This window comes from Pipistrellus kuhlii, unplaced genomic scaffold, assembly GCF_014108245.1.
Source record: "Pipistrellus kuhlii isolate mPipKuh1 unplaced genomic scaffold, mPipKuh1.p scaffold_m20_p_1, whole genome shotgun sequence".
In the NCBI taxonomy this organism is placed as follows: domain Eukaryota; kingdom Metazoa; phylum Chordata; class Mammalia; order Chiroptera; family Vespertilionidae; genus Pipistrellus; species Pipistrellus kuhlii.
This window is the reverse complement of record NW_023425404.1, coordinates 59,558,433-59,584,354: the sequence shown is the minus strand read 5'-3', so window position 1 is coordinate 59,584,354 and position 25,922 is coordinate 59,558,433. Positions and strand designations below refer to the sequence as shown.

Below are 25,922 nucleotides of genomic sequence, written 5' to 3'. Positions count from 1 at the left end.
CTAGCACTATTTATTAAAAGACTGTCCTTCCCCTTTATATAGTCTTGGCTCCTTTTTCATAAATTAGTTGACCATTAGTGTGTTTTTATGCCAATACTATACTGTATGATTATGATAGCTTTGTAATAGAGTCTGATGTTTTTCTTTCTCAGATTGTTTTGACTATTTGATGTCTTTTGTGGTTCCATACAAATTTTAAGATTGTTTGTTCTATTTCTGTGAAGAATGCCTTTGGAATTTTGAGAGATATTACATTGAATCTATAGATTGCTTTGGATAATATGGACATTTAACAATATTATTTCTTACAGTCCATGAGCACAGACTATCTTTCCATTTGTGTCTTCTTTAATTTTTTTCATCAATGTCTTCTAGTTTTTAGTGTATACCAGACATGTTTCAGAATGATGATATTAATATAATAATGCTGTCTATATATTTATAGTTTTCACATTTTATCTCAGATTTTTGCAAAAAGAACCAAACATAAAATCTTTAGGAGTTTTTAAAATACACCTTTTCCCAAGTTGCATCAAATGTCTTCTCATCTTCATTACTTCTTACTACGTACCCTCTGATGGAGGCTAATGACAACCGTCCTTGTTACTGCAGTTGGTGGGGGTAATGAGATCCTTGTCAGTGCGTTTTCTAAGTTGGGGATTAGTGAGTTATTCAATTCTGTGAAGTCCAGCCTATTATAAACATTTGGTTAATATCAAATGATGATGATGGCAGGACCATTAATTCTCTCTAGGTCTCCTGCCTCCCATGCCAGTGCTTCTTTCATTGAGTTCATAGTTCCTTAGGTGTTTCAGATCAGAGCCCTCTTTCATATCAAGCTAATTACTTTGTCCAGGTTTACATTTTTTGCCATGTGTTACAACTGTGTTCAGTTTTGTATTAACTGGGGAGGTCTCTGAACTCTGATTATCCAGTGGGCCAACAAAAGAATATTGGATTTTCCCTGATTAAACCTTTCTAGTATTTTCAGCTCTAGCTCTAGCCCCCAAATTCTTATTAGCTGCAAAGCTATTTTCTTTAGAATGTCCCTGGTATTTGTTATTTATATAGCATATCTCATTCAGTCACATGCCTTTCACCTGCTAGCATCTTTTCTTTCTGAAAAACTTCTAGCAATGACAGGAAAGCTCTAGGGTTTAGGCATTTTTTGCAATGCCTTGGTTATAATGTAGATTGCCATTTTTGTCTTTGTGCTGTCAAGGAAGCTTCTGATGATATTTGAGGGCTGAGAGTGATCTTGGAAGCTCAGTTATTTCAGCGTTTCATGAAAACGTATGCAATTTGAATTGAGGATTGAATGGTTGATGGATAACTAGAAATTTTTAGTGGAACAAGATAACACCACACAGAGAAATTCCTAGATGCAAGGGTGGAAACATAGTGGGTGGGTCAGTTTTCATTATCCAAACTCTGGTTAATCTTAGCATTACTTACGTTGGTTTAGCCTTTTATCATCTGTTATTTGATGTGATGTTTTATAAAGTTCAGAGCACCATCTCTGATGAATTTTAGCCCAAAAACAAACAAACAAACAAACATACACTTTAACATGACTCCATTGGGCAGTTAGATTTTTTTTTAGATTTTTAAAATTTAATATTTCCTAGAAACTAATCTACAAGAAAGCACTTTAGGGAAGTAGTCAGACAGAAGATGAGTCCTTCTGCACTCAGTAAATTAATATAATAAAAATAGAGATTCGTTATATTCAAAGAGACTTAAATGACAAACAATTTTGATACAGTGCATGGTCTTGAATAGGACACAGACTTGAGTAAACTATCTGTAAAGGGATTTTGGGGTTAGGGAAATTTGGAAATAGTCTAGATATCATATGAAATAAAATTTACTGAAATGGTGATGTCGGAACTCACCAGATTTCCTTTTCAAAATATCGATGAGAAAAATCCGGTTACCAAAAAATAGTATATAGATAGAAAAATATGTAGATAGAAAAAAATCTGGAAGTATACGCAATATAGTGTCAGTAGTGGTACTTTCAGGTGATGGAATGATGGGGTTTCATATATTATTTTTTTGCTTGTTTTCCCCTCCCAAGTTTTTGCATGTCCTGTTTCTGTGTTGACATAAACTTATTTTTAAAAAATGTATACTTGCCCATCCTGTACAGATGGGTTGTTTTAGTATATTTCACAAGTTTTTCTTGATTTTATAATTTTTAAGCTATTTTTTTGAACTGGTCTTTAGATTCTATATGCATCTCTCTTTATATTATGGAAAATATTAAACACATACAAAAGTAGATAGAATAACATAATGAATTTTTATGTTCCCATATCTGGCTTCAGCAATGATGAGTTATTCCCAGTTTATTTAATCTGTACCCACCGTTCCTTTCCACCCATTATTTGAAGCAAATCCCACATCATTTCTTTTCATTCATAAATAGTTCATTATTTAGTTGTGAAAGATAAAAACATAATACACAATACTAAACTATATATAAATAAAGTAATATCCTTATTATAATCAAATATGCAGTCATTGCTCACCTTTCTTCACTTGTCTCATAAATAATTTTCTCTAATTATATTGTTTGAATCAGAGTTCAAATAAGTTCCCGACATCACAACTGGTTATGTTCCTTCTTCTCTACCATTTTTTCCCTTTCAATTTATTTATTGAAAAAAACTAGGCCCTTTATTTTTAATAATTTCTCACAATCTGCATTCTCTCTCAACCTCTGAATGCCTAAGACAGGAAACTGTTCTGTAGAATGCATCTGAGCAGGGTTCCCATTTAAAGTTTACAATATAACATATTTATGGCATGTTTGTAAAATCTGTAAATTGAAAGGGTCCATTTTTATCCTGAAGTCCTTTGAGTTTAACACTCTAACAGCCTTGATTATTTTAGTAGGAGGAAACAACTATTGAAGTAGGATACAGTGGGGTGAACTTGAGATATATAAGCCACATAAATTTTAAAGAAGGAACTCACCAGATTTCCTTTTCAAAGCTAAGTGAAAATTTCCCCTGAAAGTACACTCTGGTGTAATGGGATTGTCTTGAAATATTGCTTACTATCCTCAGAGAGCTCGGTCAGTAATGTGCTCTCTAATGTGATACCTTGTACTCCTGCTGAGGCTACTGAGGTCAAGATTTACTTTGACTATGTGTTGATTTTCTCCAATGATTGCAGGTGGAAGATGGCAGTGATGCAGAGACCTATGGAGAAGAGAATGATGAACAGGGAAATTATTCTAAGAGAAAGATAGTCTCTAACTGGGATCGATATCAAGATACTGAAAAAGAAGTCGATAATGAAAGTGGAGAATCGCAGAGGGGGACGGACTTCAGTGTTCTCCTCAGCTCTGCAGGTATGAATTCCAATTGCTCACACACTGGTTATGCCATGAACGTTGCAGAAACATTGATGCTCCTTTTTAAGTCACATCTTTTGTCTTATGGATTTTTAAATCTAGATAAAGGACAGTGTGTCTAATAGCTTGCAAGGATAGAATGGTGTTTCTCTACGTGGAAGGCAGAGTTTCCATGTGCTGATAAAATGACTTAAGTTGCTGTTGAAGTGGATAATATAATAGTTTTCATAGAAATGAAAAATGCTGAATCATACTCCTCTCAAGTGGGCAGTCTGAGAAACAGCAGGGCTTTCTTTGATTTCAGAGGAATTGGTACTTATGTTTATAAAAAGCTTTATAGAGTTTCTAGAATATATGATATTTTCCCCCTTGTTTTATAGCCAGAAGTGTGCATATTAGTGGATACGCACATTTTGGAGACATATACAAAACTTTTATTTTTTGCTTTGGACAGTCTTCTCTTTCAATAGAGTAAAAATCTTATTCCTCCTATGGCCAACTGTATTGACTCTCATCGATGTGGAACTGGAGGGTAGTTACAGGAGATAATAGGGAGAGCTGGTTTTATGGATGGCTACTCCCTGTAGGATGGGACATAAGAAATTGAAGGATGAATGGAGGGCAGCCTAGTGGTTTTCAGGGGTTAGGGATAGGAGGGTAGGAGGTGAATGTGGTTATAAAAGGGCAGTATGATGGAGCCTTGTGGTGCTCCATCTGTGCAAGTGATAAAATTGTGTAGAACTTACACACACACACCCACACACACACACACCCAAGTGAGGGCAAATGAACCAGGGGAAGTCTGAATAAGATTGGTGGGTTCTGCCTGTGTCATGTCCATATCCTGGAGGTGATAGTGTACTGTAGTTTTACAAAATGTTATCATTGGAGGAAACTGGGCCAAGCATATGAGATTTCTCTGTATTATGTCTTATAATGTACTAGAGGCCTGATGCACAAAATTTGTGTAAGAGTAGGCCTTCCTTTCCCCAGCTGCTGGCACCTGCTTCCCTCTGATACCTGGGACCCGGGCTTCCTTTGCAGCCCTGGCTTCATCTGGAAGGTTGTCCAGAAGGACATCTGGTCTATTTAGCATATTATGCTATTATTATTATAGATTTATTAAAGATGTGAATCTATAAATACCTCAATAAAAATACTGCCAGGTTAAAAAAACCCTAAAGGATTAAGATGTGAGAAGCAGTGAGATAATATGAAAATAATATTTTCAGTTTGTTTTGAATTCCCTGCTCCCAACCTTTATGTTGCTAAGAGTTCTGCCTTTAATTCCGGTCTGCTTGTATATTTTGAGTGCCTGAACCAGACTGAGAGTTATAAAGTGATGAGTTCTCTCCCAGCGTATTAGTTGGAAAGAAAGAGGTAAGTGGAGCGAGATTATTGTGAGTCAGAGGAGCGGCTCAGTCTGGTGTCATTATTTGTAAGGGGCACACAGCGTAACCACCTTATGTAGAGGTTTGCTGATGGCATCCACTCAATGACTGTTCAGGGCCTGGTGACTCATCTTTTTTTCCACTCAGATGAGTATTTTTCTCTTGTTATCTGCATTTTGGCCCATTATGGGTCTAAAAGCACTTTTATTCAAGGTTGGAGAAATGTGAAATGCGTGCTGGTTAGCTTCAATTTTTATCAGTTGTTCTGCTTAAAAATTTCCGGGAAAATTGAGGCAGTGCAATAAAATTAGCATGTGGGCTACCTGTGGATTTAATGGAATCAATTGTGCAGTCATTGTCACAACAGTATCTGGTGCTAAAGATACTGCAGACTGTTCTCTTGGGCAGCACATGTACCAAAATTGGAACGATACAGAGATTAGCACGGCCTCTGGGCAAGGATGACATGAAAATTTGTGAAGCATTCCATAGTTTTGAATGTCAACGGTAATTGAAAAAAAAACCCTGCATAAATGTTTGAAGGTGATTCAGAATTCTAGTCTAAGGCAGCAGTTATGCACATTGGCTTATGGTTTTGGTTATTTATTTTAGCATTTTTTTAAACTTAAACCTGGCATGGTTTAAGTATATCTATATCTATATCTATATCTATATCTATATCTATATCTATATCTATATCTATATCTATATCTATATCTATATCTATATCTATATGTAAAAATATGTGTATATATGTTTGTAGTCTTTTTGCTTACTGATTTCTTTAGTGGCTTGCTTATCTGTGATTGGTTTTTGGGAGATCACAATTGCCACATCTTTTAATATGTGCTTATATTTCTTCCTTCCTCTGCTACTGATTTATTATTTTCTTGTCACATACCATTAGCCTGGGAATAGCTGTCCTGCTGTCTTCATATATGTTAGAGTGGACTGTATTGGTCTACTTTTGAGAAGTGGACTTCATTCTGTGGTCATAAAATATTAAGAATATCCTCTAGACAGCCTGACCATACTCCTTGGCTTGTTTGTGTAAGTCAGCATAACAACCCAGGAAAACATATCGCTGGTTTATTAGATGTGCACATCACAAACTTTCTAGGTATCGCCAAATTGCTCTCCAGTGCTGAGACAAGCTACAATTCCTGGAGTCCATTGTCTTAGCCAATATGTAGCACTGTTAGAATTTTTCACTGTGGCCAGCTGGTTGAATGGTATCTAGTTGTGGTCTGTTTAACAATTATTTGAGCCCCCACTGTTTCCAGGTACTGTTTTAGGACCTTCAGATTATGAGACTGATGCGCTGCCTACTGCGCTAAGAGGGCAGCTTCCAGGTACTGTTTTTAAAAGCCAAGTAAACAGCAGTGCACAGAGCAGACAAAAACACCTGTGACACGGGAGTTAACGTTCAAGACTCAGTAAGGAAAAGAAAAGTAGATACCCTGTTTCCCCGAAAATAAGACAGTGTCTTATATTAATTTTTTCTCCCAAAGTTGTGCTAGGTCTTATTTTCAGGGGATGTCTTATTTTTGGGGAAACATGGTAGATCTTAAATGGTGATAATTGCTCAGGATAGAAATGAAGTGGGGAGGGGCTGTTACAGTTTTAGAAAGGGTGAACAGAGAAGGTCTTTCTGAGAAGGTGGCATTTGAATAAAGACTTGAGGAAGGCGAGGGAGCAGGCATTGAGGCTTGGTGGGAAGTGTTTCAGGCAAAAGGAGTAGCAAGTTCAAAGGCTTTGAGTCTCTGAGATGAGCAGCCACTGGAGGGTTTTGAAGAGAAGAGTCATATAGCTAATTCATATTTTAACAGGATCACTCTGGCTGCTGTGGTGGAGTAACCTGAAGACCGGTGAGGGAGGGAGCAGGCAGACCAGTTGGGCTATTGCAACAATGCAGACAGTGATGTTGGCTGTGGCCAGGGTGGTAGCAGTGGAGGTGGCGAAACATGGTTGGGTTCTGAATCTATTTAGAGAAAATTGCATATAGGTCTTGTGACTATGGAGAATAAAATAAAACTATGCGTAGGTATGACACCAAGTTTTTGGCATAAACAGCTAGAAGAAGGGGGTTGCTATTATTTGATATGGCTGAAACTGTTGGAAGTGCTCAGTTTTGCACATAAATTCATATTAAGTGAATTAAGCAAATAATGTTATAAATATCCAAATGACCCGTGGCAGAAATAGGGTTCCCCACCCCATATTTACAAAGATGTGGGTAGGTTGTAGGGGAAGCACAGAGATAGTACAGTCTGGGGAGGGCAGGTAACAGCAGAGGTGTTACCACTCCCAGAACTCTGAAGGAGATTCATGGAGAGCAGTTTACCACGAGAGGATAAATCACCTTTGGTCAAGAGATCTCTCCAGTGAAGGAGACACCACAGGGAGAAAGACAGGGGAATAAATACTCTGGTTTTTAACTGTCTCCTCCAGGCTCCTGCCAGGGCCTCCCTTAAGCTTAGCCTGCTGGAGGCTGGAAGGTAAGGGAGGCCTGTTACTGTCATCCATACAGATCAACATCCTGCAGGACAGGATGGAGAAGGTTAGGGGGTGATCTGGAGTAGCAAATGGAAGAGACCCAGCACAGCATATAAATTCTTTACTAAGTACAAAGTAACCAAAATTGGAAGGAACTTATCAACATTGAACATTTTGATTTTTAATATTAGACATTCAAGTTCAGCGATGATGTTTTGGTCTTTCCTTAGTGTGGTTTAATATTAGGTCTAGTAATAATTAATGTCGTTTTCTAATACTTTTTTAAATCGAATTTATTTAAATAATACAACAAAATTTAATCAACAATATAGTTGCCGTTGTTTTCTACTACTTGTGCCCAATGCTCAGGAAGCATTTTAATCCCTCTGTTGTAAAATTCTTGTGATTTTGATGCAAAAAATTCGGTCAATGCATTTTTGAGGCATTCTTCATTATTAAATTTTTTTCCAAGAAGAAAGTTTTGCAAAGAATGAAACAAATGGTAATCGGAAGGGGCAATATCAGGAGAATATGCAGGTTGAGGGAGAACTTCCCATTCCAACTGGCGCAGTTTTTCAGCAGTGATTCTTGCAGTATGCGGTCGTGCGTTATCGTGGTGAAGAATTACGCCCTTCCGATTAATCAGCGCGGGTTCTTTTTCTCTTAAAGCTTGGGCTAACCTTTCCAATTGGGCACTATACACTGCACTTGTAATGGTTTGGTTAGATGGTAAAAGTTCATAATGAAGAATTCCTTTAAAATTCCACCAAACACACAACATCACTTTTTTCGCATGCAAGTCAGGTTTTGGCGTGGGCTGCGGAGCCTCATTTTTGTCCAACCATTGAGGCCGCCTTTTCAAATTAACATACAGCACCCATTGTTCATCTCCGGTAACAATTTGCTCTAAAAACGGCAAACGGTTTTGACGAGAGAGGAGCGAACTGCAAATTGTGACTCTTTGATTACGGTTGTTGTCGGTCAACTCATGAGGAACCCATTTTCCAAACTTTTGGACTTTGCCAAGTGCACGCAATTGATTGGAAATTGTTTTTTGTGAACAATTTAAAGTTGTCGCAAGCTCTTGTTGGGTAATTTGAGGATTTTGCAACCAAAAGAGCTTGAAGAGCTTCTTGATCAAAATTGGACACACGGCCTCGACCACTCTTGTCATCTAACGGAAAATTTCCCTCGCGAAATTTCTCAAACCAACGCTGGCATTTTCTGGCGCTAACTGCATCTTGACCAAGAGCACTACAGATGTTTTTTGCAGCCTCACTTGCTTTTCTTCCTAATTGGAACTCGTAAAGCATGCAGTGCCGAATATGCTCTTCATCCGCCATCTTCTTAGCCCTAGTTTTGCAACAAAAACCAAACCAAACACAAACTTTTTCAAGCAAAACTTGTTAATTGCACTTCACACGTTCTGTAGATACCACGTGTTTGAAGGTTATGTCAATACAAGTCAACGCCAAGCAAGATTTTAAATGAATGTTAAAAAACGACATTAATTATTACTAGACCCGATATAAGGATCACAGGCTTCTAAGTTGAACAAGTCTGGATTTGAATGCTATTCTATCATGTTTCTGTATAACTTTAGGCAATACTATTTCTATGACTAGGAAATGCAAGAATAGAAAGAAATAAGTGCTTGATTTGATAATGTCAACATGTTATCTGAAATTCACCATTAGTTTTTTTTCTGCTTTAAATGTAACTATGGTGCCTAGATTTAGTATTTATCTATTTTTTTTCTGTTGATAGTTTAATTAACTGTATTATGTAAAGTCAAGTAAAGTCATTTTCCTCCTTGAATGTTAGACATATAGCAATGGTTGCCAGTAGAATTTTCATATCCTCATTTTTCTGAGAAATTAAAAGTTCTTCTTGGGTATAATAGAACTGATTATTGAGTGTGTTTATCAACTAACCAGTGGTGATGGTCTGAGTCTCTGAGCATTTAAAAGTTGATGGTCTTAGGTTAATTCATAAAAAGTCTTTTCCTCTTTCTTCCATTTTGCCACCTATGGTTGTTCCTCTATTTTTCTCCTCATTCTCAGTGTCTGCCATGTGGCAAATGTGTAATTCAGACTTGGTTCCTCAGACAAGGACTCTGCGCTTTGAACTGTTCTTTATATTTTATTTTTCATTCTAGAATTAGCTGTGCTAGGCACACACCTCTCTGCAATTCTCAAATGTTGTTTTTGAAGGCAGACCTTTTGCTGAGAGCACATCTAGTTTAACCTGTTGTTTTCTCCCAGTAGGATTTCCATTGTAACAATTTTTGCAGACCATTCATACATTTAAAGAGTAAATTTCTGTTGCACACACTGTTAGAGTATATGTATATTGGTATATTCACTTTGGAAAAACTGTTTGCCATTTTACAGTAAAGTAGAAGATCCAGTCTAGAGGAGTTCTAGACATGTGCACCAATGCTCATAGCAGTGTTTCAGAAGAGCCACTATGGAAGCAACTCAAATGCCCATGAACGGTGGAATAGGTATATAGATGAGCAGACTAACCTAAAGTGAAGTAAACCCCCCCCCCCAATTCCTCAGTAGGATTCTATTTTATATATAAGTTCAAACTTAGAAAAAAAGTAAACTGTGCTATTTAGAGATGCCTAATTCAGTGGTAAGATGAAAATCAAGGAAGTGATTAGAACAGAATCAGGATTGTGGTCACCTAGTGGAGAGGAGGGGTAGTGACCGGGGAGGGGCGTAGAGCAGGTGGCCAGGGGGTGGGGAGACTTCTGTGATGGTGGCAGTATTCTAGTTCCGACCTGGATGATGGTTACTTTTGTTTGTTTAATAATTCTTTGCATTGTGTATATATTACCTATTTTATTTAGGTATCTCTCTATGTACAAGGACAAAAAATATCTAAAAATGATAGAATTTTAGTTGCCACCACAGACCGTGGGAAGTGCTTTTGGTGAGATAGTCCTGGCAGCACCCTTCAGCTCGTGCAGGCAGCATGCAGGCGCCTGCTCTGTCTGCGTTTCTGGCCATGGCAGGGGGAGCTCCTGCTTCTAAGTGGAGGATGTAGGAAGGGGGCTTTGAAATCATACCTTTCCTGGTAGGGTTAGGAGTCTTCATTGTTTTTTTTTTAGGACTCTTTCTGTAAGTCTCTGGAATATAATGATGCCTTCAGCCTTTCTTTTTAAACAGTATTCTTTCAGTTCTGTGTTACCTTTAACAAGCTTTGAGGATGGTATCATGCTCTCATTTCACATTCAGGCATAAAATGTTAGATCTTTAAGCAATCCACCCCTCTACTCCCCCCCCCCCCCCCCAAATGATGAGTCATTGAATTAATGCCATATGCTTTGTTTCTTTCTTTCAAGATGTCACAGATAACTAGAGTTAAAAAATGTTTACTGCATGAGCAAAATGCATTGGAGCGATAGTGAAGATGATCATGTAAAAAAAAAAAAAACTATGTGCAAGTCTATAAGCTGTTTTTAAGTGGCACAAATAAAAATGAAACAGACTACAGTTTGATCAGCAGAGTTGTCTCTACATATTTTCATTTATGTGTCTTCTTCAGTGTAATTTTATGAAAAGTTAATTTTGGGAGATTTGAATATAATGACTTTTGTGTCCTTTTGCTAGCAATTAGCCTGGACAGGAAAAGAAAGCATAGCAGTCTAGCAGCCTGTACTTTTAAATTAAATTCTGGACTTTTTCTTCCCGTGAAGCAGCAGGATAGTGGTATTGTCCTCATCAATTCAGTTCATTTCTTTTTCCTCTTTTTAAATGGCATTTTATTAGTTTTAATAATAGAGCCTCATATTACAAAGGCAATTTAATGGAAGAATCTTCCTTTGACATCTGAGGCATTTGAAATTACACAGACAGAACTAGACATGAAAAAAATTCTTTATTTGGATAACAACAACCAAAGCATTTAAGGAATCTTTAACCTGTCTAGGTTAAAACACACAAAACAATCTTTCCTTTCTTACAACTAGACCTTGAAGTGGGCCTGCCCAATTGGCTTTTCTCTTTTAGACCTCCCGAGATGCAAGCAGCTGACTACGTAGAAATTTGTTTACTCAACTACTGGTGTCTGCACCGTTCTGTGTGTTCTGTTGTTTGGAGGCAGGTTCTTCTCTGTTTTTGCTGGTCCAGCGGCACCGTTTTCATCAGGGTCATCATGGTTATCAGCTTTCACTCTCTTGCCCTGAAACTATACTTTTCCTTTAATAGACCCCACCGTGGCAGCTTAATTCCTTTTCCTTTTCTTCTGTGACTTTTTGATTTCCATTTGTTTAGGGATTCTTGTTGATCCTCTGAGACTTTTTTCAGTTCCACTTTTCTACCTCTCCCTGGGCGTCCCATATCTCTCCTTTGTTCCTGAATTGTAGGTTACCGTTATTGGCGTCGTAGTTCTCTAGTACTTCAGCTTTTAAAAAAAATAGGATTATTCCCTCTTTTTTTCTCTGATAAAGTCTATCCTTTTTATTAGTATTTATCTATTAAATTGATTGCAGTAACATTGGTCAATATGAACATGTAGGTTTCAGGTGTGGGTTTCTATGTTATAAGATCTATATATTGCAGAGTGTGCCCCACCATCCAAAGTCACATCTCCTCCTGTAAAGTCCATTTAATTTTACTTCCCCACAATTTGAGAAAAGGAAATGTGGATTTACTCTTGAGGTTTGATTTATCACCCACAATTTCAGTAAACATTCTCTCTTTTCTTCTAGAGTTTTCATTTCAGCATCTATTGTACTTCTGTTTTTCTTCTTGTTTAGCTCTTAATTTAGTTTACATTTTATTTTGCTTCATGCTTTTTTTTTTTTTTTTTTTTGCAAAGTAGTCTTACTTGAATAGTATTTGAAGGCACATGGCTTTATGCTTTTGGACAGGTGTTTTTGTAAACTTTAGCATTTTTAGTACTATCAGACATTGAAAATATCGATTCCTTAAATGCTTTGTGTAATGTTTTACTCATTTGAAGATTTTGTTTTTGACCCTTATCTTTTAATCTTTCTTTTATGTCACCAAGGGTTGCATCAATTGGGAAGTCTTTTATATAAATGGGTCTATTTTTACATAATTCTTTTATGAGTCATCAGAAAGACCTTTTATACTCATGAGAGGTTTGCATGGAGAGCTTCTGCTTTTTATCTTTATCTTCATTTATTTCCTTTGATTTTCTTAATGCTTCTGTTAAAGTTTAACATATTGAATTTTATTATTATCTCCACAGGTATCCAGATTTCATTCAATTTGACCAATTCCTTTAAATTTTGTCACATAGCAAATTAGTTACTAAAATAATACTTGATTTGATGATAGATTTTGCTCCGGGAGTAGCCATTTTTTCAGTCACCATTTTCAGTTTCAACAAGTGAGGAAAGCTGTGGAGTTGCAGAATATCTTGAACATGGACCCATTTAACTGAGTGGCACTGTGGCCCAATTATTTTTTTAATTTTAATTTTTTATATATTTTTTTGAAGAGTTGCAAAGATACAAAGAATTCCCTTATCCCCTTCACCTAGGGCCATGGTTGGCAAACTGCAGCTTGAGAGCCACATGCGGCTCTTGACACAGCCTGGGTGAGTCTTTTTTGAAGAAGTGGTGTTAGAAGAAGTTTAAGTTGAAAAAATTTGGCTCTCAAAAGAAATTTCAATCATTGTACTGTTGATATTTGGCTCTGTTGATTAATGAGTTTGCCCACCACTGACCTAGGGTGATATCCTTTTCCTGTTCCAAATCAGGACACTGTGTTAGTATTTATTTATCTCCTTAGTCTACCCTTAATTTGTGGTAGTTTCTCAGCTTGTTCTGGACCTGTCACTGTTGAACAATACTGGTTAGGTATTTTGTAGAATGTCCCTCTACTTGGGTTTTTCTGATGTTTTCTCATGGACTAAGGCTGTGGACTTTAGGGGAAAATACTACTGACATGATGTGCCTCCCTTGTTGGATCTTATCAGTGAACACATAACACCAACACGTCATTACTAATAATGTTAACTTTGATCACTTGGTTATGATGGTGTCTGTCAGGTTTCTCCATTGTAAAATCACTTCCTATTATTAGATGAGTGACTAATTGCTACTCACACTCACGAGGATGGGCATTAAGCTTTATCTAAGGGAGAGTATGAAGCACATGTGTCAAACACAAGGCCCGCGGGCCAAATCCGTCCCGCCAGGCCTTGCAATGTGGCCCGCACCGCGCTGTCATCACTGCACTCCGCTGCGTTTCCATCACAATGACAGTTTATGACTGTTCAGTAAACCATTCGGCCCACGATTTAGGCTGGATTTTAGATTTTGGCCCCTTCTCTGATTGAGTTCAACACCCCTAGTATGAAGGAATTTATGAGCATATGTTAAAACAGTGACTGTAAATAGCAAGTAGCCTGAGGCTGTGCAAATACCCGGGTTCGTTCGTTCGTTCGTTCGTTCGTTCTCTCTCTCTCTCTCTCTCTCTCTCTCTCTATATATATATATATATATATATATATATATATATATATAAATTGTTTTTTTTTTACAGAGAGGAAGGGAGAGAGATAGAGAGCCAGAAAAGTCAATGAGAGAAACATCAACCAGCTGCCTCCTGCACACCCCCCACCGGGGATGTGCCCTGCAACCAATGTACACGCCCCTGACCAGAATCGAACCTGGGATCCTTCAGCCTGACACTCTACCACTGAGCCAAACCGGTTTTGGCTACCCGGGTTCTCTTTAAAGGTTCAGGGGAACCAGTTCTCTCAGACTGAGTGAGAGGATTGCCTCAGATAAAAGTTCAAATTGCAGATGAATGGGTAAAGAAGAGAGCCAATGAAATGTGACTCAGCCATTAACAAGAATGAAATCTTGTCATCTGCAATGATATGGATGGACCGAGAGGGCATTGTGCTGAGTGAAGAAAATCAGAAAGACAAATGCCAGATGATTTCACTTGTATGTGGAATCTAAAAAGCAAAATAAATGAACAAACAGAACAGAAACAGACTCATAGACACAGAGAGTGGACTGATGCTTGCCTGACGGGAAGGGCATTTGGGGGATGTGTGTAAAAAGATGAAGGGATTAAAAAGTACAAATTGGTAGTTACAGAATAGTCATGGGGATGTAAAGTACTGTATAGAGCACATGTGTCAAACACAAGGCCCACGGGCCAAATCCGTCCCGCCAGGCCTTGCAATGTGGCCCGCACCGCGCTGTCATCACTGCACTCCGCTGCGTTTCCATCACAATGACAGTTTATGACTGTTCAGTAAACCATTCGGCCCGCGATTTAGGCTGGATTTTAGATTTTGGCCCCTTCTCTGATTGAGTTCGACACCCCTAGTATAGAGAATACAGTCAATAATAGTGTAATAACTATGTATGGTGTCAGATGGGTACCAAATTTATTAGGTGATCACTTCATAAGATATATGAATGTCTAGTCATGGGGTTGTATACCTGAAATTAATATAATATTGTATGTCAACTGTAATTGAAAAAAAGTTATTTAAAAGAAAAAGTCAAATTGTGATGATTAAATAATTGACCTTTTTGTTTAAGCTTTATTGCAGAGCTATCTGTATTATAAACAGTGCTGTTCAAGTGTTATTGACTCTTCTGTCAATTTCTTAAAAGAGTGGAATCATTTATGTTAACTGAAGGGGGTAATGAGGGCACATCTGTGAAACAAGGTAAAATATCAATAATTGATTTTAATTTCTTCCTCATTAATTAGTTACAGAATGCTTACTTTCATCTCAGCATTTGTGGTTAACAGGTTAAACTATATATGCAGGGATTGGCAGAAGTAGGTTTATAGTTGTTGGAAGGAAAATAAATAATAATACAAATGAGTAAATAATAATAGAAGGAACAACTATAAATCTACCTTTGCTCATCTCTGTTTATACAATATATACACGAGTGCCTATTATGATCTCTGAATGCATAATAATCTGGCCATTCAGTGTATATCCATCCTATATAGGTGGTGGTGGGAGCCTCTCGGGACCCCTTGGGGGATGTCCGACTGCTGGCTTAGGCCCGCTCTCCACCTAAGCTGGCAGTTGGACATCCCCCGTGGGTCCTGGACTGCAAGAGGCTGGGCTGAGGGATCATGACTAGGGGAACATTACTCTTCTTACTTGCTACTTGTTTCATTTATACTGAAAAATATGGAAAACAAAATATGGGCTTATTTCAGTCCTCTGACTTGTATTATTAATAAAGTTACTCAGGTGCTCTAATATGAAAAATGAGTTTTTCTTCACTGCTTATAATTATTAACTAGGCAAAAAGATAATTATGTGTTAAACTACGTATCATGTGTATGTGCAAATGAAATTCATTAGGGCATCACTTGTTAATATTTTTCATATTCTAAGATTTCTTTTTTTAAACTGTACATCTTATTTTTTAAAAAAATATTTCTATTGGTTTCAGAGAAGAAGGGAGAGAGAGAGAGAAAGAGAGAGAGAGAGAGAGAGAGAGAGAGAGAGAGAGAGAGACAGAGAGAGAGAGAGAAACATCAGTGATAAGAGAGAATCATTGATTGACTGCCTCCTGCATGCCCCCTCCTGGGGATCGAGCCCGCAACCTGGGCATATGCCCTTGACTATTAGAATCGAACTGCAGGCTGACGCTGTATCTACTGAGCCAAACCAGTTAGCGTTGATGATCTCTCTTTTAAAGTAACAGAGTACTTATTTGCAAAGTTTCTGAATCCCAAGCTAATCTTTTTTTTTTTTTTTTTTTAGTTTTGATTGGAGGCTTGAGTGATATCATTTTTAGCATAGGCTAGTTGTAACTATATAAAAGTTATATTTTCTCCCTTATATTTGGAAGTCAGAATGGTATTGCAATTTAGTAATGCTTTAATTTGCATGCTATTTAGGTGGGATTTGGGAATTAGCTAAGGTATTTGCCTATACCTATCCTTAGAGCAGGAAGTAATTCGGGGGCTCTCTCTGTGTATAGATGATAATGATAAGTGGACCATGTTGTGGGGCACATTTATCTTCAGACCTCCACCTCTTTTTTCCTCCGTGGCACTGCTTTTCTCACCATTAGGTACCTGACTACCTATTTTAGTACCTGAGGCTCTTATGCACTCATTTATGCTTTGCCTGCTCTCGGGCAGCGTCTCCTAGGAAACCCAAGCATGTATGTTTAATATCCATACTTTATGCTCATGCTGTACATGGCCAGCAGGCCACACACAACTAGGGAAATGGGAGGGAGTGTTGCTTGAGAGGCAGTCCATTTGGAGTGTTCATGAGTGGGACTGTGTGTATTAGGACACCCTTATGTAAGTAAAGCAACAGGTAAAATGAAATCATTTCAGAGTAGGCTGCTTGGTGAGCTCTTGTCAAGTGAAGACACTCCCAGTGCACTGGTAGCTGAGTATTTGAAAGGTATGCTGCTAACAAAGATATTATTAAACTGGTGTGTGTAGGAGTGTGCATGTCTGTCAGCTATACCGTGTAATTCCTAAATGAGAATTTGCTGTTCCTGATGGAACTTTAAAATAATGTGTTTTCAGCGCTACATATTTGATTTTCTTGTACCTAATCACCACGCTGCCTGGTTGCTATGAACCATACTAGATTGCAGTGGGATCATTTAATAAAATAGCACTAATTCAACTAGACTAGTCGGGTCTAGTAATAATTAATGTCGTTTTTTAACATTCGTTTAAAATCTTGCTTGGCGTTGACTTGTATTGACATAACCTTCAAACACGTGGTATCTACAGAACGTGTGAAGTGCAATTAACAAGTTTTGCTTGAAAAAGTTTGTGTTTGGTTTGGTTTTTGTTGCAAAACTAGGGCTAAGAAGATGGCGGATGAAGAGCATATTCGGTACTGCATGCTTTACGAGTTCCAATTAGGAAGAAAAGCAAGTGAGGCTGCAAAAAACATCTGTAGTGCTCTTGGTCAAGATGCAGTTAGCGCCAGAAAATGCCAGCGTTGGTTTGAGAAATTTCGCGAGGGAAATTTTCCGTTAGATGACAAGAGTTGTCGAGGCCGTGTGTCCAATTTTGATCAAGAAGCTCTTCAAGCTCTTTTGGTGCAAAATCCTCAAATTACCCAACAAGAGCTTGCGACAACTTTAAATTGTTCACAAAAAACAATTTCCAATCAATTGCGTGCACTTGGCAAAGTCCAAAAGTTTGGAAAATGGGTTCCTCATGAGTTGACCGACAACAACCGTAATCAAAGAGTCACAATTTGCGGTTCGCTCCTCTCTCGTCAAAACTGTTTGCTGTTTTTAGAGCAAATTGTTACCGGAGATGAACAATGGGTGCTGTATGTTAATTTGAAAAGGCGGCCTCAGTGGTTGGACAAAAATGAGGCTCCGCAGCCCACGCCAAAACCTGACTTGCATGCGAAAAAAGTGATGTTGTGTGTTTGGTGGAATTTTAAAGGAATTTCATTATGAACTTTTACCATCTAACCAAACCATTACAAGTGCAGTGTATAGTGCCCAATTGGAAAGGTTAGCCCAAGCTTTAAGAGAAAAAGAACCCGCGCTGATTAATCGGAAGGGCGTAATTCTTCACCACGATAACGCACGACCGCATACTGCAAGAATCACTGCTGAAAAACTGCGCCAGTTGGAATGGGAAGTTCTCCCTCAACCTGCATATTCTCCTGATATTGCCCCTTCCGATTACCATTTGTTTTGTTCTTTGCAAAACTTTCTTCTTGGAAAAACATTTAATAATGAAGAATGCCTCAAAAATGCATTGACCGAATTTTTTGCATCAAAATCACAAGAATTTTACAACAGAGGGATTAAAATGCTTCCTGAGCGTTGGGCACAAGTAGTAGAAAACAACGGCAACTATATTGTTGATTAAATTTTTTTGTATTGTTTAAATAAATTCGATTAAAAAAGTATTAAAAACGACATTAATTATTACTAGACCTTATTTGAAGTCTTCTCTTGTGTTACCTTTAGGCTTTTTTTTTTTTTTTTTAACTTGAAAACTCATAGTCAGAGTGAAAAAGTGACTTGTTTCTTGCTTTGAAACCAGAGAACAGATAATTAAAAACTCTTCATTGCATAATGAATTCACAGCTGGGACAAGTTAGTGTTTACCTGGAGGGTTTCTTCCAAGACCAGTTTTCAGCCTCTTGCATTGCTCCTGCTATTCAATAACCAGCAGATGACTTAAGAAAAACATCAGCCACATATAAGTTGCTTTTTCCCTGAGCACGTAAGGTCTCTATTGCTCCTCTGCATGTGCCTTTTAGATTCCCTAGGGCCGTGGTGGGCAAACTGTGGCTCACGAGCCACATGCGGCTCTTGGGCCCTTTGAGTGTGGCTCTTCCACAAAATACCACGGCCTGGGCGAGTCTGTTTTGAAGAAGTGGCATTAGAAGAAGTTTAAGTTTAAAAAATTTGGCTCTCAAAAGAAATTTCAATCGTTGTACTGTTGATATTTGGCTCTGTTGACTAATGAGTTTGCCGACCACTGCCCTAGGTTGCCAAACTGTGTTCTTTCAGTTGAGTGATATTAGTGTATTTTGAATTTTTGGTGTCTTTTCCCTCATTCTTCAAGGAGCATCATAGAATATACATCCAGAAACAGAACATATTATTTGGTCCATATCTTTTCAGATGGGGAAACAGACTCATGTAAGTTGGGGTTTAACCTAAGGCCACATAGATATTTGTTGGAGATGAATTGCTCAGCTAAGTATCTTTTCTATAGGTTCATTAATAGTGTGGTTTCTAAATCATAGCAGTATACATTCCACTGAATTCCAGTTTTTATTTGGGAGAGGAATTTGAGTAGGTTTCTTTGGATAAACTATTATCAGATTGGTATGTAGAAAGGAAGTAGAGATAATTTCTTTTTGTTCTGAGTTAAAAATTAGGAATATTTTCAAGTGTATAGATACTCCTAAATATGTTAATATTTTTTTCATAAATATTCATAGAGAGTACGAAAGAAACTTGAGGTACTATATAAGTCAAAAGGTCCTATCTGTTGTCTATTTTTGATCTGTTTTATTCCTATATTCCAGGAACACATTGTTTTAAAGTAAGTTATTAACTTGCTACAACTAGCTTGTGCCTTTGTGACCACAAGTTCATGTATTTCTTTTCTACATAAGAAATCATTGTTGAGAGTTGATTTCCTACCCAAGGGATCCTGTAGTATTGATTACTTTCTTTCTATCCAGATGTCTCTGTGTCACAGGAAGCTGACTCAGGGGGAAGATTAAAGAAACTAGCCTCTGATTCTGTTGCCAAGGACATTGTTTCAAAAGTTCTTCTGGGCATCTGAGAAAGGAAAGTACAATGAATGGTTTTCTGTTTTTTTTTTTTTTGTTTTTTTTTTAATTCTCACCTGAGGATATATTTTTTTTAAAATTGATTTTTAGTGAGAGAGAGAGAGAAAGAAAGAAAGAGAGAGAGAAGGGAAGGGAGTGGAATGATGAGGAGGAAGGGGAAGGGAGGGGAAAGGAGAAGAAGGGAAGAGGGAAACATAGATTGGTTGTGGCTCCCATGTACCCTTAATGGTGATTGAACCTGCAACCTAGGAATGTGCCCTGACTGGAATTCGAACCCGCAATCTTTTGGTGTATGGGAAGACGCTCCAACCAACTGAGCCACCGAGTCAGGGCCAATACATTTTTTTTTTTTTTTTAAATCTTTGTCTCAGCCATATCCAGTAGCTCAGTTGGTTAGAGTGTCATCCTGATTTATCAAGGTTGCGAGTTTGATCACCAGTCAGGGCACATACAAGAAGCAACCAATGATGTAGCTGGGTGACTCAGTGTTTGAATGTCAATCTATGCACCAAGTGGCCTCTGATTCAATTCCCAGTCAGGCCCAGGTTGTGGGCTTGATCTTCAGGGTGGGTATGGGGGCTGCAGAAGGCAGCTGATTGATTTTCTATCTCTCCTTCTCCCTTCCTTTCTCTCTACAACCAATAAAAACATACTTAAAATTTTTTTTTTAAAAAGAAGCAACTACTGAATGAATAAATAAATGGAACAACAAATTCTCCCTTTCACTAAAATCAATTAAAAAAACCTTTGTCTTGGTATTTACATTTATTTAAAGTATTTGTATTGAAGATAATTGTATATTATGGTTACGAAGGTCCTTCTCCTGATACTTAGAAACCTTAATAAAGATGTATAAGTTATAACTAGCTCTAACGCACGTATCTCAAGTATTGCTTGCTAGAGTTTTTCTTCCCAGACCATGAAAAAAATCTGATGCAAAAATGGCAAAACTTGATATTTGTTAAAGCTGAGAGGTAAGTACACGGGTTGAAATAATTGATAGTAAAATATTTAAAAATAAATAGAATCTCAAGAATATATTTCAAGACTTTAAAGCCTTTTAGGGAGAAAAAGAGATTGCTCATTTGGAAGATTAGGTTCAAAATAGGAATCATTTGAGATTTTGGAATAACAGTTATGAAACTTCCTTAGTATATAGGAAATAGTGCTGGAGATGATCAGTAAATGGAAATCATTAATTTATTACATAGTCATAATAAAATGTTACATAATACATTTATGACATAACTAGTGGCCTGGTGCATGGATTTGTGCACACTGAAGGAAATTAATGCCGAAACCGGTTTGCTCAGTGGATAGAGCGTCGGTCTGTGGACTGAAGGGTCCCAGGTTCGATTCCGGTCAAGGGCATGTGCATTGGCTGCGGGCACATCCCCAGTAGGGGGTGTGCAGGAGGCAGCTGGTCGATGTGTCTCTCATCAATGTTTCTAGCTTTTTTATTTATTTTTTATTTTTTTAAATATATTTTATTGATTTTTCACAGAGAGGAAGAGAGAGGGACAGAGAGCTAGAAACGTCGACGAGAGAGAATCATCGACCAGCTACCTCCTGCACACCCCCTACTGGGGATGTGCCCGCAACCAAGGTACATGCCCCTGACCGGAATCGAACTCGGGACCTTTCAGTCCACAAGCTGACGCTCTATCCACTGAGCCAAACCGATGCCGTCGATGTTTCTAGCTTTCTATCCCTCTCCCTTCCTCTCTGTAAAAAATCAATAAAATATATTTAAAAAAAAGAGAAAGGAAATTAATTAGAAGAAAGATTTGTGTGGTAATTATGTTACTGCAAAAATTATGTGTCAAAATAGTATATATAATATAGTATTATAAAATTAAAACATGTGTACAATTGGTTCCAAGAGCTTTATATGTATTGCACATGTGTGAGTCAATGTTTATTTCTAAATTGCCTGTACGCATCGTATGTACCCGCCAGTCGGATGGACGTAGAGTCATTCATTTAACTTTTATATATATATAGAGTCCCGGTGCACGAAAGTCATGCATGGTGAATGTCCCTCAGCCTTCCTGCATGCTCTCCAATCTGCGACCCCTCAAGGGATGTCTGACTGCCCGTTTAGGCCCCATCTTGGTGAGATCGGGCCTAAACGGGTAGTCGGACATCCTTCTCACAATCCAACACTGCTAACTCCCAACTGCTTGCCTGTCTGCCTGCCTGATTGCCCCTAATTGTTACTGCAAAAATTATGTGTCAAAATAGTATGCTTCTGCCTGCCAGCGTGTTCACCCCTTAGCCACTCCCCTGCCAGCCTGGTAGACGCCTAACTGCTCCTCTGATGGCTCGATTGCCCCTAATTGCCCTCCCCTGCCAGGCTGGTTGCCTTTAACTGTCCTCCCAGCAGGCCTGGTTGCCCCTAACTGCCCTCCCCTGCAGGCCTGGTCTCCCCCAACTGCCTACCCTGCAGGCCTGGTCACCCCCAACTGTCCTTCCCTGCTGGCCCGGTCACTCCCAAATGCCTATCCTGCAGGCCTGATCCCTCCAACTGTCCTCCCCTGCAGGCCTGGTCCCCCCCAACTGTCCTCCCCTGCAGGCCTGATCCCTCCAACTGCCCTCCCCTGCAGGCCTGTTTTCCCCCAACTGCCCTCCTCTGCCAGCCTGGTCACCCCTAATTATTCTCTCTTTCAAGCCTGATTGCCCCCAATTGCCCTCCCTTGCAGGCCTGGTCCCTCCCAACTTCCCTCCCCTGCTGTCAATCTTGTTTTGGCCATCTTGTGTCCACACGGGTTCAGGAATCTTGTGTGTTGGAATGATGGTCAATTTGCATATTACTCTTTTATTAGATAGGATATGTTTCAAAAACATATTTGAAACATGTTTTTTTTGGGGGTAGAAAATGATATTTCCTCTTGAAAAAAAAAAGGTTGCTTTTCTTCAACATATCCTGCTAGATATATAGATATATATAGTTTGTAGTTTAAATACGTAAGCTCTATCTCACTCTCAAAGTCAAGTAAATTACAGAGCCCACAAACCTGGAATCAGCTCAAGGAAACGAAAATGTTTGGCACTATGTTTCAGTTGAAAACATATTATAAAGGGGGCTTCATGGTACTTCCAACAGTTAAATTCCATTGATTTTTTTATACTAAAATCTCTTATTTTGGCAAATTCTGAGTTTCATTTCCATGCCTTCTTAATTGCAAGTGATGTAATTTTCCGAGATTTTGTTAATTTTAGTAACCTCTGTGAAAATTTAACCCGCTTTATAGATATTTAGTCCTTGTTTACCTGCTTGTGATTTATGTGAATTGTTGCTTGATCATTGTTGAGACAACAGACTAATTGAGTCGTATTCTGCAGGTCTCAGCAGTGCTGTTGCCACCTGTGCCCCCCAGGCTAGCAAAAACTATTGCGTCACATACCTCACTCCAGGAATGTTGGAGTATTTGGTGGTGTCTGTAGTGAATCAAATTCATATGTTAAAATGCAAAATACCTTTGTGGATCTTCTAGATGGCACAGCAATTACAGCACATACACCTTAGGAGCCAGTCCAGGAAGGGGAGGGGAGAGCAAGGAGAGATGGGATGTGTAAGGTCTCTTCTAGCTAGCAGGGTCCTAAGCTTTCCATTTCAACCCAGCCACACTAGATCTGCTTTTGTATGCGTTATACTAGTATATCTCGATGGTTTACCTAAGATCTTGTTTGGAAGAATGCAATACTACTGAAAATGATGGGATATCAAAGGTCAAAAACGTTGAGTTGTGCACACCAACATCAACCCCCAGATTTCTGTGGGGACTTAATGTACACATCACCCCTGTGCCTGAGCATCTCTAGAGGCTAGTGGACTCCATCCTGACACACATGTTGGCGAATTCTAGAGTGAATGCGGGCCTTCTTCATCGCTCTTCCTACCTTAATTTCTATCAGAGAGGATAAGGTGTAGAATAAGCTTCAGTTCTTATCCCTGCTGTGAAAGAGATCACCATGTTGGCATAGATTTCATAGTAAATTGGATACGTTGGCTCTGAAACTCAGAAAGGAGATTGGGCTTGGGTACTTGCATAGATTCCTTCCTCACTCAGGGAGGGAGAGAGCAAAGAACAATAGTAAGATTTTAAGTCTGCCCCTTCGCCACTCTCATCTTTGTGGTATCACTTCAGTTTCCTTGGCAAAATGCTTATGCAAATTCTCCTGTAATCACTTCTCTAATAGCAGGGCCAATTTAGATCCTTTTGGACTATTGATGAAGTTCTAGATCACAATGTTATGGCAAATGTGATTTCCATATGTCTAACACAGCAAATAGGAGATATATTTGATGACTGTGTTTGTACACTTCAGCTATAATAATAAAAGCGGAACATGCTAATTAGACCGGACATCCTTTTGGACCACCTTCCAGACGAAGCCAGGGCTGCGAGGGAAGTCCCGGTCCTGGTGCCAGAGGGAAGCCGTGCCGGTGACAGGGGAAGGAAGGCCTCTAGCATAAATAGCACACTTCACAGACCTGATCTCATTATAGCCAATAGTCTAGTTTAATTGCCCCAGAAAGTTCCATACTCGGGGACTGTTCTGTACTTGTCCTATTTGTTAATTACTAGTGAGCAGAAGATCAGGTATATTTTAGGATTGTATTCTCCCGCTTGTTTGATGAGATTGCCCTTGAGAATGTATTAGAATACATTTCCAAATTCATTTTGCACATCTATTGATTAACTAGTCCTGGGCTTACTTGGGAATAGACAAATTAATGAGATGTAATCCTCATTCTTGAGGCCCTCACCCATGAGGATGCAGAGTTAGGTAGGCAAGGTGAATGTATAAATAGGTTTCCAATGCAGTACAACAAGATGCCATAAAAGAGGTGTGATCCAAATGCTGTGGAAGTTTATAGGCATGAAAAACTTCGGTATTACTACAGGTTATCCAGAAATTGCTGCATGTAGAGGACTATGTTCTTGCAACACATGAAAGAAGACATGCAGCTGATGAAGGATTAAGTATTAGAGTAGCACCATCTAATATTTAACCCTTAGATTAGGTCCTAAGCCTGATAGATTTAGACGATGCACCTCATCCCCTGCCCTGGCGTATTTAGATTATTACACCAAGAAAATTCTGTAAACAACTGAAGACATGGAGACGACTGAACTGGAAACTGTTTTTGATCTTCACTATCCAAAGAGCATATTATACATTCATATAATAACCAGTCAAGAGGAAGCCCATGTATACATCTGACAGTGTGACCTCAAACTATGGGTCTATTAAAGTGGTAATGTTTTTTGATTGATCTGCATTCTTGAGTTATTTCACTAACACCTCTAATATCATATGAAAAATGTAGCTTGGCAAGATGTTTAAACAACTGTTGAATAATAGTGGTAGTAATTAACCAGGACATAAGACTGGAAGAATGCTTTAAGAATTCTGTCACATACCTTTGTTCAAGCAAACTGTAACTATAGAGAACAAGACCTCAGGTTGGCTTGTAGTTATTCATAGAATTGTTATTCTTTTCTCATACATCATCTCTGTTGTCTGAGTCTAGAAGCTAAGACACAAGTGACTGTTGTTTTGAACTGAGACTGTTGTAGCTAATCAAAGGATAAACTGTACCTGTGCTCTGTGTGGAGTATTGGTTGTTCACTGTCCTTTGCAGCTAGAGCTGCATAAAAGATGATAAAAAAAAAAAAAAGGAGAGATGGTACACAGCAGCTCTCGTTTTGTCTCCTTTGTTGAGCTCTTGCTCCCAAATTGTTTTTATTATTTTTGCAAATTTTTAAAGACTTGTAGAACACAGTAGTTTGGCTTATTAAAGAGATTTTTTCCTCTTTTATGAATTCATATTTTCTTCTTCCCACCCCCATTTTATAATATGTGCCTGCCACATACTATTTAATCTATGTCATGGGATCACCTCATAATCTTTCTTTAGTAGTCTCTCATTCTGAGAGAGAATTTTTCATTTTGAATGTGTGAATGATCTTCTCAGTTTCCTGAGTAGCATCAGTATTACTATTGGAACTCAGGTGAAATTATGCTCCTAATTCCTCAGTTCTCTAGGTTCCACTTCCATTATTATCTGGTTAGTTGCTGGTATTTTCCTCACTCTCATTTTACCATCACCTGTGAATATTATTAATGTAATGTTTACTGCCTTTTGAAAATTATTAATGAAGAAAACTGTGAAATGGTACTTTTTATTTTTAATAGTTGATGTTATGAAAGCATCAACTGCAATGGAAGGGTCTTTCTCTAAACTGCGCCTCTGTATTGCCTCTATGATATGCCTTGAAATGATAGTGCTCACATGTCTCACAGCTAGTTCACACTGAAAGGATATAATCATCTGTTTGATATCACAGCCACTTCCCCAGCTCCTTTGG

At 38.4% G+C, this 25,922-nt stretch overlaps 1 protein-coding gene, 1 non-coding gene and 1 pseudogene across 2 annotated transcripts in view; 2 read left to right on the top strand and 1 right to left on the bottom strand.

The window, feature by feature from the left end:
- AVEN (apoptosis and caspase activation inhibitor) overlaps positions 1-25,922 on the top strand; it is a 144,802-nt gene that overhangs the window by 39,110 nt on the left and 79,770 nt on the right. Inside the window, exon 2 of the mRNA XM_045583858.1 lies at positions 3,184-3,361. Coding sequence (XP_045439814.1) covers positions 3,184-3,361 — 178 coding nt within the window. The remainder of the gene's footprint in view (positions 1-3,183; positions 3,362-25,922) is intronic.
- LOC118709982 lies at positions 5,150-5,251 on the top strand. The gene has a single exon (XR_004985228.1). It is a non-coding gene; the product is annotated as a U6 spliceosomal RNA (small nuclear RNA).
- On the bottom strand, positions 11,315-18,381 carry LOC118703244 (annotated as a pseudogene).